At 51.1% G+C, this 15,172-nt stretch overlaps 1 protein-coding gene across 1 annotated transcript; it reads right to left on the bottom strand.

Annotated features, from left to right (window-relative positions):
• Positions 1-3,477: 3,477 nt before the first annotated feature.
• On the bottom strand, positions 3,478-4,527 carry LOC123143628 (histone-lysine N-methyltransferase 2D). Its single transcript, XM_044562566.1, has one exon. It carries the CDS (start codon positions 4,442-4,444, stop codon positions 3,650-3,652), a length of 795 nt encoding a protein of 264 aa, XP_044418501.1. The 5' UTR covers positions 4,445-4,527; the 3' UTR covers positions 3,478-3,649.
• Positions 4,528-15,172: the final 10,645 nt, after the last annotated feature.

The following is a 15,172-nucleotide window of genomic DNA, read 5'->3' on the forward strand; positions in this document are numbered from 1 at the left end:
TGGAGTGGGCGCGCCCCCTTCTTTTGAAGGAGGCTGCTCATCTGACTCCGGAGCCGTGTGGGTCTCCGGAATGACATTTGGTTGGGGGGCAAATTGGACATGGCCCCCGTCTCCAGTCTCCATGGGGGTCGGTTCCCCATGTTCTCGGCAGCAGGGGTATCACCCTTTGGCGCCGTCTTGGCGGCCTCCCGCACCTCTCCCTGTCCCAGAAGGGTCCTTCAGGACAACACCTCGGTGTTATCCGTAGCAGTGGGGGGAGGCTCGCGGCGGTGACTCGCTCTCCATCGTGTTCGGACCCAGCGAATTCCCAGAAGATGAGGATCGCTGGGGTAGGTCACGAGCCAGACTGCAGCACACAATTCAACTTGTTAAAACCATAAGGCGATAAGCCGGATATATATACAGTACCTTTGAATACTTACGATTCGGCCAGGGGCTTCGACCTGGGGCGCCACTCATGGATGTCATCGGCGTTCGTCTCGGAATCATCCATAAGGGAGATTCTCCCTTTCTTGGACGCCTCTGTATCTAGCTCCACGGAAGCCAACCTCTTCTTCTTTCCCCCCTTAAGGGGGGAATTGCGCTCTTCCTCCTCCTCTTCATCTTCATCATGAGAGGAGAGAGTTTTGGTGTCTTCGGACACTACGTCCGAAGCGCCTTTACGGCGGAGGCCACCCTTGGCCGCCTTGCTCTTCTTCTTGGCCTTCTTTTCCAGTGCCTGATACGGCGCCGGAACCAGCATCCTCGTCAATAGAGGAATGGTCGGGTCTTCGGGTAGCGGAGCCGGACAGTGAATCCGCTCCGCCTTCTTTGTCCAGCCCTGCGTGGAGAACGGAAAGCTCAGTATACTCCTTGGATCTATAAATTAAGGCCATCGGAGAACTTACGGGAGTCGCTGTGTGAGTGCAGTCGAGGCCGAGGTCTTCGGTCGTTTTTGGCCACGTCTTTTGGGTCTTGAATAGCAGCTTCCACATGTCTTCGTGCTTCGTGCCGAAGAACCGCTGCAGGGTCCGGGGACTGGCCGGGTCGAACTCCCACATATACTGAGTCTGGCGTTGGCAAGGGAGAATCCGGCGAAAGAGCATTACCTGGATCACGCTGGCGAAACACTAGTGACTATTTTTATAGGAGAGACGTCTAGTTAAACTTCTACCCTACACAAATAAGCACCGGTGCTTAAGAAAAATCTGGTTTATTTTTCCACGCACCTCTCCTAAGCACCTTACATTGTACAAGGCCTTAAACACCGCCAACTTAAGTGCGTAGATTACTTTCCGTAGAATCTGCCCGTAGGTCTAGCAAAGTTCTTGGCAAAAACATCACCTCTCCCTAAAAGAAAGAATATTCCGACTATATGAGACACATATTCATCGAACATGGGGTTTGATCTCTGATCGTCTTGCAATACAACTACCCTCCTAATCGTCGAACCACATGTCGGCTTTCAAGGCCACTTAGATAGATTCCACGAGAGACATGATCCGTGAGTAGAGTTAAACAGTTTTCCTTTTTTAACAATGATATTATCACGCTAGATTATAAATTTATAATCACAGTTCTACAAGGAAAAAACGATAAAAAACAACCGGTTGATTTCTCCTTCACGTAAACCTCATCGTGCTCGAATCACGTGTCCCTCTGTGGACCCACATCGCTCACCTCTTCCCATCTTATCTCTTTCCATAGCCGCACTCTTCCTCACTCGGTCTATCTCTCGCATCTCATTCTCTCCACTGACGAAGCATCCCCATTACCGCCGCAATCCGCCGTCGCCTTGCATCGCAGCACCAGTCGCTTTCGATGCTGCATCACAGCACCCGCCGTAGCTGACGGCGCTGCACCGCGCACATCCGGTGCTGCATCGCAGCTTTTCGCCATGGTCGTCACCGCTGCATCACAACTTTTCGCCATGGTCGCCGCCGTCATCTCGCACTGCGTCGCAATACATGTCTCCGGCAACATTGCATCGCAGCATCCGCCATGGCCACCGGTGCTGCATTGCAATATCCCGCGCTGCATCGCAGCTTTCGCCGTGGTCGCGCGCGCTTTGTTGGAGTTTCCGTCATGAACGTCGTGCTGCGTCGCAGCACCCATCGCCGCCAACGCTGCATGGCAGCATCCGCCATGGTCGCCGGCGCTGCATATCAGATTCTCAGCTTCCGCCGTCTTTGCCGTGCGCTGCGTCGCAGCACCCGTCGCCGCCAATGGAGCTTCGCCGGTCGGTCGCGAAGAAGCTCCGTCGAGGCCGTCGAGTGCTTCAATGTAGCTTCGCCGGAGGGCCAGCAGTGCTGCAATGGAGCTTCGCCGGTGGCCGCCGGAATTGCGATGAAGCATCATCGAAGCGGCCGGTGTTTCAATGGAGCATAGCCGCCGGTGTCGGGTGCTGTGATGGAGCGCCACCGCGCTGATGTTGTCGTTGCAGTGAAGCGTCGCCGGCGCCTCCCCAGGCTCCTGTGCAGCAGCTTGCCAATGACTCCGGGTGCTGCGAGATCGAAGGAGAGAAGGGGGGCTGTTGTGCGATGTGCGGAGAAGATCGTGCGAGCGTAGACCATTCAAACCGGCTGGAGAGGAAGGATCCGACGGTGCGGTGGGAATGATCATACGGTCAGCGAGGTGGCTTAAATCTTCCCGGCATCAGCCGGTTGATTCGTAGCACTGGCCGTTCTACAAGGAACAATTCCAGCCTAGCCCCCGCGTGCACGAATTAGCAAACCAGCACCGCCGATTCCGACTCCCCAATCCTCTACTTTCTCGGGGTTCCCAAACGGGAAAAGTACCACGTTCTAGAAGAACAACATGAAACTTGCTTTCGCCGCGCTCTTCAATACCGTTGATAAAACAAGTGCATGTTCACAACGAACCTTTGACCGCGTTTTCATACATACTCTAGATGCTCATGCACACAAACGGAAAGAACCAGCACGCGCATACGTAGGGTCGGGCCCAGCTAGCTCCCCGGCAACTCCCCTCGTGCAACCCGTGGAACATTTCCTCTCAAGCAGCCACCAACTTCGAACGGAATCTCCTTCCTCAAACTCAAATCTTTTGACCCGGAACGGTCGATGGATACTTGGATCGGTCAATCCATGGCTGTTTCCGACGGAGAATGCTCGGATTTTCTAATAGATTATCCAAACTCGCCGACTTGTACTGGCCCGGGAATAACAAACTGCGGTAATCTGCGAGACAGGATCAGCTCGGACGGACGGACGGACGCATGCACAGCCCTGCAGAGCTGACCCGGAAATGCAGCGGCGAATTTGACGAGTTCAGAGTCCAGAAAGGTCAATTTATTTTACTGCTAGCAGTAGATTATCCAAACTCACCAACTCTTAAGTATTAACTGATGACTAATCTACACCAAACCGTTGGTCTCGGGTGAATTAGCTGACTAATTTACAGGGCAGAACAGATGGATTCACAATCGGCAGTAAACTATAGGGTGCGTGCAGTAGCTGGAAATTGACAAGTTCAGGGTCAAGAAAGCACGCGATTTTATATTTACACACCAACAAGAACCAGCAGTCTGACCGAATCTCTTTTTTTCGGGAGCGTGGAATCTGACAAAAGAACGAATTAACCAACTAATTTAATTTGATTTGATTTATCGTGGCATCAGCGGAGCCGGGGATGGGACGGGATGGGATGGCTAGTACGGGTGGTGCTTGGGGCGCAGCGCGTGCGCGGTGGCGAAGAAGCCGACGATAGCCGGCCGGTAGGGCAGGTACGACGTTTTCGTCGTCGTCCTCTCGCCGCCGGGGCCGGCCGCGGCTCCGGGCTTGCTGTAGAAGAGCCGGTGCGCGGTGGCCATGTCCATCTCCGTCGGAGCCGCGGCGGCGCCCTTCTTCTTGCTCTGCTTCTGCTGTGCCTGTGTCTTCTTGGCGGCCGGCGCTGACGGGGTGGACAATGCGCTGGTCCTGGACTTGGGCTTGGCGGGGGTGGGCTGGAGGAAGAGGAACTTCTCCTTGCCGTCGCTGTGGGAGCGGCCGCCGGAGCCGAGGATGTCGCGGAGGCGGAACCGGCGCGCGGCCTCGCCCGTGCCCGTGGACGCGCTCTTGGGGAAGGCCGCCGGCTCGCGCGCGGGCGACCCCGGCGCGGACCGCGGCGCCCACGCGCAGTACGTGTCCGGCGAGGGCGGCGCCGTCGCGGAGGTGACCGCGGCCGAGGCGTCGTCGTCGTCGTGGGCCTGGCGCCGGTGGAAGACCGGGTAGGCCGGGAGGATGCGGCCGTGCGCGAAGAGGTCGTCGGCCAGCGCCTCCCCGCCCGCCGGCGCCAGCGGCCGCGCGAACGCGAACTCGAAGCTGTCGCCGCTGGCATCGGACGCCGCGTCGTCGTCGTCGTCGTCGTCGTGTTCTTGCTGGTAGTCCTCCTGCGGCTCCGGGAAGGCGCCGGCGCCCTCCTCGGCGCGGTCCCCGAAGCTGAGGATGGTCGCCAGGCGCGCCATTGCTGTGGCTAGGTGCTGGACTGGTGGTGTGGTGGCGGCAAAGAGGGATGAAACCGTGTGAGCGTGACTGGTGTGTGGCGGGCGGCGTCGCCCGCGTTTATAAAGGAAGGCGAATGCGCGTGGGGAGGAGAGAGAGCGGAGGGGCGACGCGTCCGGGGGGCGTGGGCGTGAGGAGCAAGGGAAAGCGAGGCCGAGGCGTGTTGCTTGGACGCGAAGCCGCTGGTGCTGGCCACGCACGGGCGCGGCACGCGGGGCCACGGCACCGGTGGCGTAGGCGCGCAGGCCGTGGCCCCGACAGCGACGCGGTCTTTTACTTTTTTTTTGAGGGGCACGCGGTCTTTTACTATGCCCGTCCGTGGTCGTCGATCGTTCTGCTTGGGCCTGCCTCGTCCGGTCCCGGCGGCCGGCTGGGCTGCGCCTCCTCAACGGCATCGCTTGGATTCTTCCCGTTTCTTTTCTTTCGCGAAGGCGTGGATTATTCACGTTCCTCCGTTTGCCACGAACAGCCCAGGAACTTCCCTCCCGGGTCCAAACATCACGCACGCTTCTAGACGGGGCCACCGTGCGAGGGGCACTACATAGTCCAAAATTACGCTCTGGAAACCAAATTCTGAAGCACCGACCGCGCAGCCGACGGCCGAGGATCGCGACGCCGACGGCGCACACGGGGAGGTGGAGCGAGGACAAGTGGAATCCTCTTTGGCACCTCATCGGTCATCGGATGAGGGATGAACAGAAAAGGGATATATGGAAGACAGTTCAGACCCCCCTAGTCGTGTCAAAATCAAGGCTTTTGATGCCGCCGTTCCTTTTGCTTTTGCTCGGTGCCAACTTCTGTTAGCCGTGCAAAGCGGCGGGGTGCTTTGAATTGATCGGTTCGCCGTTTCTTGCTTTTTGTGGCATGTTCTAATCTTTTTTTTTTTTGAGGATAGTGGCATGTTCTAATCTGCAGAGGTAGTGGAGCCGGAAAGGAAAATTTAAAGCAAAATAAGTATACGGTACTTGTTAGACTTCGTATTGTAGTTCTACTGTGTAAACCATATCTTATTGATATTGGACTTGTATGTCATCATTATATATATATATGTGATAGGCCACCCTTTTGAGGGTTGAGCCAGTTCCCCCAAAACCTACGTTTTACATGGTACCGAGTCTAACCTAGGTCCTCTACCTCCACCCCACCCGCCGCCGCCGCCGCACCAAAACCCTAAACCCTAGGGCTGCCGCCGCCGGCGCCATGACCGCTTCCGCTTCGGGCGCCGCCAGCTCCGGGTCTATCTCCGCGTCGCTTGTCGCCCTCCTCAACCTCCCACCTCGCCCCTGGCTCCGTCAGTGCCTCAGTTCTTCGGCACCACCGCCGCCGGCTCCCTGTTTTCAGCGCCGATCCCACCGTCACCACCCGCGACGGCCTCCGCACCAGTCGCGCCGCCGCCGCCCGCGATGGCCTCCTCTGGATCCTCCTCGACACTCGCCATCATCCCGGCGACCTCGGGGGAGACGCTGCCCGAGGAGCCACCCGCGGCCTCGCTCACGGCCGTGATCCCGATCGTCCCCGCGCCGCCACCCGCGGCATCGGTCGCGGTCGCGGATCCTGTCGTGGCTCCGCCGCCAATCGTCCCTGCTGCTGGCGCAATCACGCCCACCGGGCCGTTCCACTTCGACAACTTGATCGCCATCCGACTCACGCCGGACAACTACTTGTTCTGGCGCGCCAAGGTCCTACCGCTGCTATGCAGCCGGTCTCTCCTCGGGTTTGTTGATGGTTCGCTACCGTGTCCTCCGCAGGTCATCCCTACCATCCGCAGTCCAAGCCCTGATGGTGCAGCAGGAGCAGGCGATCCTCTCTGCCATCCAGGGTTCCCTCGGCGACGGGGTCGCTGGCCTTTGTCTCTTCGCCGCCACCTCCATGGACGCCTGGACGACCCTGGAGCACGCCTTTGCCCAGGTCTCTACCTCCCGCTCGATGGCCCTTCGCAGCGAACTCGCCGACATCAAGAAGCTAGACTCCTCCGCTACGACCTACTTCAACAAGATGAAGGTGCTGGCGGACACGCTCACCTCTATTGGTCGGCCGCTTAGCGACGAGGAGTTCGCCAACTTCGTCATCAAAGGCCTCGACGCCGACTACGACAATCTCGCCGAGGCTGTCCACAACGCCAAGTCAGCGATGCCTCCTCACGAGCTCTACTCACGCCTCCTCTTCACCGAGCAACGCGTCGAGGCTCGTCGCTCCTCCGCCACCATCACTGCCCAGCCGGCGGCCTTCTGGGCCTCTCGTGGCCAGCGCCCACCTGCCCCGTCACCTGGCAAGGCAGCCCCGCCCCTGCATCGACCCTGGGTGGGGGCGCTAACACTAGGGTGGTGTGCCAGCTATGTGGTTGTGAACGCCATGTCGCCTCCAAGTGTCATCGCCGCTTTCAAAGGAGCTTCCTTGGCATCGGCAACGGCGACAAGGGCAACGAGTGCTAGTTTGCCATGGCAGACTTTGGTCCTCCCGCCGCCGCCCCGGCTGCCCACATCGCTGCCGCCCCGTCTGCCCACATCGCCGCCAAGGGCAAGGACCCGCGTGTCGAGCAGGGATACACACCATCCTACCCTGTTGATCCAGCCTGGTACATGGACACCGGCGCTACGGATCACACGACGAACGAGCTCAACAAACTCTCCACCTACCAGCCCTACTACAGGCACGATCAGGTTCACACCGCCAATGGTGTAGGTATGCCCATCTCTCATATTGGCCAAGCATCTCTTTTAACTAGTCATCCCTCTAGGCAGCTCCATCTTCGTAATGTTTTACGGGTACCATCGGTAACTCGTAATCTTTTATCTGCCCTAAGCTCACCCTTGATAATCATGTCCTATGTGAATTTCACCCTTTTAATCTTTTTGTTAAGGATCGAGCAACCCGGGGCGTTCTGCTTAGTGGCCGGTTGAGCCAAGGCTTGTACCGTTTGGAGGATCCATCCACCTCGTGTGTCTTCAGCGGTGTTCGTGTGTCGCCTTCCCAGTGGCACTCTCGCTTTGGTCACCCCGCCACACCCATTGTTCGCCACATAATCCACCGTCATGAGCTGCCATTAGTGTCTAGCAATAAAGAGATGTCCGTGTGTGATGCCTGTCGGCAAGGCAAGAGTCATCAGCTAGCTTTTGTTTCATCTACTAGAGAAGTAAAGAACCCTCTTGAAATTGTGTTTTCTGATGTGTGGGGTCCGGCACAAACATCTGTTAGTGGTCACAACTATTATGTCAGTTTTGTTGATGCCTATAGTCGCTTCACTTGGCTTTATCTTCTTAAGCGCAAATCTGATGTGTTTGATATATTCATACAGTTTCAATTGCATGTTGAACGTCTACTCAAGCATAAAATTATCCATCTTCAATCAGGTTGGGGGGGCGAATATCGCAACCTCAACACCTTCTTTAATAAGCTTGGGATCTCTCATCGCTTATCATGCCCGCATACACATCAGCAGAATGGCGCTGTTGAGCGCAAACATCGCCATATAGTTGAGACCGGCCTCACACTTCTTGCTCATGCTTCTGTACCCTTTCGTTTTTGGAGTGATGCTTTTGCTACCGCGTGTTTTCTCATTAACAGATTACCTACGCGTGTTCTTAATATGAAAACTCCGATTGAGCTTCTCTTAGGTGAAACTCCTGACTATACCTTTTTTAAGGTGTTCGGGTGTGCCTGCTGGCCTCATCTTCATCCTTATAATGATCGCAAACTTGAGTTTCGCTCCAAAAAGTGTGTGTTCTTAGGGTATAGTTCTCTCCATAAAGGCTACAAGTGTCTCCATGTCCCAACCAATCGAGTCTACATATCTCGGGATGTTGTTTTTGATGAGACTGTCTTTCCCTTTTCTGCCATGCCTCAGTCATCCACCACAACACCTTCTATGCATTCAACTCCTCTTATGCCTGGCCAATTTGAAAATGTTGCATATTCGCCTGTGTTGTTACCTAATCATGATGCAGGAATTGGACGTGGAGCTCGCCTGGAACTCCTCCCTGACGGACCCGCTATGTCGCCTGTGGTGCACGTCGATCGGCCGGTGCATGCACCGCCTCCCGCTCTCGACCCCACACCGGGCGCCCCGTCTCCAACCGCGCCTGGGCCGAAGCCCATGTTGGCTACTGCGACCGGGCCTCCTCTGAGCAGTCTCCGTCGCCACCTCCTCGCCCGGACTCCCCTCCATCGTCGCCCTCGCCATCTGCACGGGCGTCCTTGGTGCCTACTTCGCCCGGGTCTACAGCGGCTCACACGCCGCCGGGGCCTACGTCGACTGGCCTGCTGTCGCCTCGTCCGCCGTCGCCCGGTCCGACGTCACCCGGTCCTTCTTCGCCGGAGTCCCCTGGACCAGCCTCACCTGCTCCGGACATCCCGCCGGCCCCGGTGTTTGCTCCCCCGCGACGTCCACACACTCGCAGCCGCAGTGGCATTGTTCGTCCCAAGGAGCGCACCGATGGCACAGTCACCTATCTTGATGCTTGCCTGGCTCATGCTGTGGATGATCCAACCGCCGAACCACGCAGTTATCAAGCCGCTATGAGTATTCCACACTGGAGGGCTGCTATGGAACAAGAATATCATGCTCTTATGAAGAATAAGACCTGGACACTTGTTCCCACTTCGTCTCGCGTCAACATCATTGATTCGAAGTGGGTGTTCAAGGTGAAGAAACATGCAGATGGTTCCATTGAGCGCTACAAAGCACGCCTCGTGGCTAAGGGCTTTAAACAGCGTCAGGGCTTGGACTATGAGGATACATTCAGCCTAGTTGTCAAGCCTACCACTATTCGACTTCTTCTGTCTCTGGCAGTTTCTCGCGGATGGTCTCTCCGCCAGCTCGATGTGCAGAATGCTTTTCTTCATGGATTGCTTGAAGAAGAGGTTTACATGCGGCAGCCACCTGGATTTGTTGATCACACTCAGCCTCATCATCTCTGTCATCTGACGAAGGCCATATATGGACTTAAGCAGGCTCCCCGTGTCTGGCATGCTCGCCTGGCTTCAGCTCTACGCACTCATGGGTTCATTCCTTCGACGGCTGATACTTCACTGTTCTTGTTTCAGCGACCGAGTGTGACCATGTACCTCCTTGTGTATGTGGATGATATTGTCCTGGTGAGCTCATCTCCGACGGCTGCTGATGCTCTTGTGACTGCACTTGGTCGTGATTTTGCAGTTAAGGATTTGGGACATCTTCATTTCTTCCTAGGTATTGAGGTCGCTCATCAGTCTCGTGGCAGTTTGGCTCTCACCCAGAAGAAGTACTCTCTTGATCTCTTGCGCCGTGCTGGTATGCTCAAGTGCAAGCCATCGCCTACGCCCATGTCCTCCACTGACACCCTTTCTGCTGCTGATGGTGCTCTTCTCTCTCCTGAGGATGCTACTGAGTACAGGAGTATTGTTGGTGGCCTGCAGTATCTGACGATCACGCGTCCTGATCTCTCCTTTGCGGTTAACAGGGTGTGCCAGTATCTTCATACTCCCACTGATGTACACTGGTCTGCTGTGAAGCGCATACTGCGTTATGTGCGTCTCACTGTCTCCTTTGGTCTTCACCTGCGCCCCAGTTCCTCCGGAGTTCTGTCTGCATTCTCTGATGCTGATTGGGCTGGGTGTCCAGATGATAGGCGATCTACGGGGGGACATGCTATGTTCTTGGGTCCTAATCTGATCGCCTGGAGTGCACGCAAGCAAGCCACTGTTTCCCGCAGCAGCACAGAAGCTGAGTACAAGTCGGTTGCCAATGCAACTGCTGAACTTATATGGATTGAGTCCCTACTTCGAGAGCTAGGAGTTGCTCAGCCACATCCTTCGGTCCTTTGGTGTGACAACATCGGTGCTACGTCTCTGTCGTCAAACCTGGTGTTCCATGCACGGACTAAACACATTGAGATTGACTATCATTTTGTGACGGAACGTGTTGCACAGTGATACGTCTCCGTCGTATCTACTTTTCCAAACACTTTTGCCCTTGTTTTGGACTCTAACTTGCATGATTTGAATGGAACTAACCCGGACTAACGCTGTTTTCAGCAGAATTGCCATGGTGTTATTTATGTGCAGAAACAAAAGTTCTCGGAATGACCTGAAACTCCACGGAACGTATTTTTTGGAAAATATTAAAAATACTGGAAGAAGAATCCACATCAGGGGGGCCTCCACCTGTCCACGAGGGTGGGGGGCGCGCCTGCCCCCCTGGCGCACCCCCCTGCCTCGTGGGCCCCCTGACGCTCCACCGACCTCAACTCCAACTCCATATATTCGTGTTCGGAGAGAAAAAAAATCAGAGAGAAGGATTTATCGTGTTTTACGATACGGAGCCGCCGCCAAGCCCTAAAACCTCTCGGGAGGGCTGATCTGGAGTCCGTTCGGGGCTCCGGAGAGGGGAATCCGTCGCCGTCGTCATCATCAACCATCCTCCATCACCAATTTCATGATGCTCACCGCCGTGCGTGAGTAATTCCATCGTAGGCTTGCTGGACGGTGATGGGTTGGATGAGATTTATCATGTAATCGAGTTAGTTTTGTTAGGGTTTGATCCTAGTATCCACTATGTTCTGAGATTGATGTTGCTATGACTTTGCTATGCTTAATGCTTGTCACTAGGGCCCGAGTGCCATGATTTCAGATCTGAACCTATTATGTTTTCATGAATATATGTGAGTTCTTGATCCTATCTTGCAAGTCTATAGTCACCTACTATGTGTTATGATCCGGCAACCCCGAAGTGACAATAATCGGGACCACTCCCGGTGATGACCGTAGTTTGAGGAGTTCATGTATTCACTATGTGTTAATGCTTTGGTCCGGTACTCTATTAAAAGGAGGCCTTAATATCCCTTAGTTTCCATTAGGACCCCGCTGCCACGGGAGGGTAGGACAAAAGATGTCATGCAAGTTCTTTTCCATAAGCACGTATGACTATATTCGGAATACATGCCTCCATTACATTGATGAATTGGAGCTAGTTCTGTGTCACCCTATGTTTTGACTGTTACATGATGAACCGCATCCGGCATAATTCTCCATCACCGATCCAATGCCTATGAGCTTTTCACATATTGTTCTCCGCTTATTTACTTTACCGTTGCTACTGTTACAACCATTACAAAACCCAAAAATATTACTTTGCTACTATTACTATTACTTCCATATTACTTTGCTACTAAATACTTTGCTGCAGATACTAAGTTATCCAGGTGTGGTTGAATTGACAACTCAACTGCTAATACTTGAGAATATTCTTTGGCTCCCCTTGTGTCGAATCAATAAATTTGGGTTGAATACTCTACCCTCGAAAACTGTTGCGATCCCCTATACTTGTGGGTCATCAAGACTATTTTCTGGCGCCGTTGCCGGGGAGCATAGCTCTATTCTTTGAGTCACTTGGGATTTATATCTGCTGGTCACTATGAAGAACTTGAAAGACGCAAAAACAACAATTTATCCCTCAACTACGAGAGGAGGTAAGGAACTGCCATCTAGCTCTGCACTTGATTCACCTTCTGTTTTGAGTAAGCTTGCGACACCTAAACCTGCTTCTGCTATTCATTCTGATATGTCGCATGTTATTGATGATGCCACTTCTGCTATGCATGATACTTATGATGAAACTACTTCTATGCTTGATACTACTGTGCCACTTGGTGAATTTCTTGATGAACAACTTGCTAGGGCTAGAGAGAATGAAATTATTGAAACTGATAATATTGAAGATAGTGATGATGAAGACTCTCCCCCTAATAAATATGAATTGCCTGTTGTGCCTGAGGGTTATGTTATAGATGAAGAAGCCGCTAGAGCTATTCTTGCTTGCAATGATAGATATGATCTAAAGAGGTTATTAGCTAAATGGAAGCAGCAATCTCTTAATGCTAGAATGAAACCTGACCCTGCTTTTGCTACTTCACCTATCTGTATTACTGATAAGGATTATGAATTCTCTGTTGATCCTGATATAATTACTTTGGTTGAATCTGATCCTTTTTATGGCTATGAATCTGAAACTGTAGTGGCACATCTTACTAAATTAAATGATATAGCCACCCTATTCACTAATGATGAGAGAACTCGCTACTTTTATATCCTTAAAATATTTCCGTTCTCATTAAAGGGTGATGCTAAGGTATGGTTTAATTCTCTTGACCCTAGTTGTGTGCGTAGTCCCCAAGATACGGTTTATTACTTCTCTGCTAAATATTTCCCTACTCATAAGAAACAAGCTCCTTTAAGGGATATATATAATTTTGTGCAAACTGAAGAAGATAGTCTCCCACAAGCTTGGGGGGGGGGGCTTCTCCAATTACTTAATGCTTTGCCCGATCATCCTCTTAAGAAAAATGAAATACTTGATATCTTTTATAATGGACTAACCGATGCTTCCAGAGATTACCTGGATAGTTGTGCCGGTTCTGTTTTCAGGAAAAGAACACCGGACGAAGCTGAAATTCTATTGAATAATATGTTGACAAATGAAAATAATTGGACACTTCCTGAGCCAACTCCTGAGCCTATTCCTAAACCAACTCCGAAGAAGAGAGGTGTTCTATTTCTCAGTCCTGAAGATATGCAAGAGGCAAAGAAATCTATGAAAGAAAATGGTATTAAAGCGGAAGATATTAAGAATTTACCTCCTATTGAAGAAATACATGGTCTTAATTTACCGCCTATTGAAGAAATATATTATCTTAATTCATCACCTATTGAAGGAACTCATGGTCTTGATAACCCGACACAGGTAGTAAAGGTAAATTCTCTCTATAGAATTGATGAAGGTGATATCCCTCGTTATAAGTCTGCTAGACAATGCTTAGATGAGTTTGACAATTTCATTGTTAAACAAGAAAACTTTAATGCTTATTTGGTAGACAATTGAAATATAATTCCGATATGCTTGAACACTTGGGTGATTATATGTCTAGAGTTAAAGGTGAACTTAAACTCATTAGTAAACATGCTTCTATGGTTACCACTCAAGTAGAACAAGTACTTAAAACTCAGAATGATTTGCTCAATGAAATGAATAATAAGAATAATGACTATGCTGTTAGAGTGGCTACTAGAACTGGTAAAATGACTCAGGAACCTTTGTATCCCGAAGGCCACCCTAAGAGAATTGAGCAAGATTCTCAGAGAAATAATATAGATGCACCTAGTCCTTCTAAAAAGAAGAAAAAGAAAAATGATAGGACTTTGCATGCTTCTAGTAAACCTATTGCTGAAACACCTGAGAATCCTAATGATATTTCTATTTCTGATGCTGAAACACAATCTGGCAATGAACATGAAACTAGTGATAATGTTAATGATGATGTTCATGATGATGCTCAACCTAGTAATGATAATGATGTAGAAACTGAACCTGCTATTGATCTTGATAACCCACAAGCAAAGAATCAACGTTATGATAAGAGAGACTTTGTTGCTAGGAAACACGGTAAAGAAAGAGAACCATGGGTTCAGAGACCCATGCCTTTTCCTCCCAAACCATCCAAGAAAAAGGATGATGAGGATTTTGAGCGCTTTGCTGAAATGATTAGACCTATCTTTTTGCGTATGCGATTAACTGATATGCTCAAAATGAATCCTTATGCTAAGTACATGAAAGAAATTGTTACTAATAAAAGAAAGATACCGGAAGCTGAAATTTCCACCATGCTTGCTAATTATACCTTTAAGGGTGGAATACCAAAGAAACTTGGAGATCCAGGAGTACCCACTATACCATGCTCCATTAAAAGAAACTATGTTAAAACTGCTTTATGTGCATCTTGGAGCCGGTGTTAGTGTTATGCCTCTCTCTTTATATCGTAGACTTGACTTGAATAAGTTGACACCTACTGAAATATCTTTGCAAATGGCCGATAAATCAACTGCTATACCTGTCGGTATTTGTGAGGATGTGCCTGTTGTGGTTGCAAACGTTACTATTTTAACGGACTTTGTTATTCTTGATATTCCCGAGGACGATAGTATGTCTATTATTCTTGGAAGACCCTTTTTGAATACTGCAGGGGCTGTTATTGATTGCAACAAAGGCAATGTCACTTTTCATGTTAATGGTAATGAGCATACGGTACACTTTCCGAGGAAACAACCTCAAGTTCATAGTATCAACTCTATTGGAAAAATTCCATCAATCATTTTTGGAGGTTTTGAATTTCCTCTTCCTACTGTCAAAAAGAGATATGATATTCTTATTATAGGGGATGTGCATATCCCCGTTGAGGTAACATAGTGTTATTCGAAATTTCTCCGGTTCCATGTTATTCGAAATGAGTTTGTTAACAAGACTAGATCAACCTTGTTAGTGGATTCCTTTTGACGAGCATGAGATGGATGAAGTTAGAAAGCACAACCTTCTGTACCCTCCTTTTACTTTCTGTTATTTAGTTGAAATAAAGTAAAAATAGTATTTTTCTGTCTGTTTTCTGAATTATCCGTGCAATATAAAAATACCCCGAAAATAAAAGTTCTCCAAATGCCCCGAAATTGAAATATGATTTTTTCTGGAATATTTGAGAATATCTGGCACTGAGAACACAGCAGGGGAGCAAGCACCTGGCCACGAGGGTCCAGGGCGCGCCCCCTGCCTCGTGGGCCCATGGTGGCTCCCCTCCACTTATTCCTGCACCCACACACTTCTTCTTCCTCCCAAAAAAATCACTATCCAGCTCAAGCACGAGTTCTAGCTCATTTTGCTGCGATTTTCG

The sequence above is a fragment of the Triticum aestivum genome, chromosome 6D (assembly GCF_018294505.1).
Source record: "Triticum aestivum cultivar Chinese Spring chromosome 6D, IWGSC CS RefSeq v2.1, whole genome shotgun sequence".
Lineage (NCBI taxonomy): Eukaryota > Viridiplantae > Streptophyta > Magnoliopsida > Poales > Poaceae > Triticum > Triticum aestivum.

Excerpts from the sequence above, each read along its gene's own strand:
- LOC123143628 (XM_044562566.1), bottom strand. The coding sequence starts at position 4,444 with ATGGCGCGCCTGGCGACCATCCTCAGCTTCGGGGACCGCGCCGAGGAG.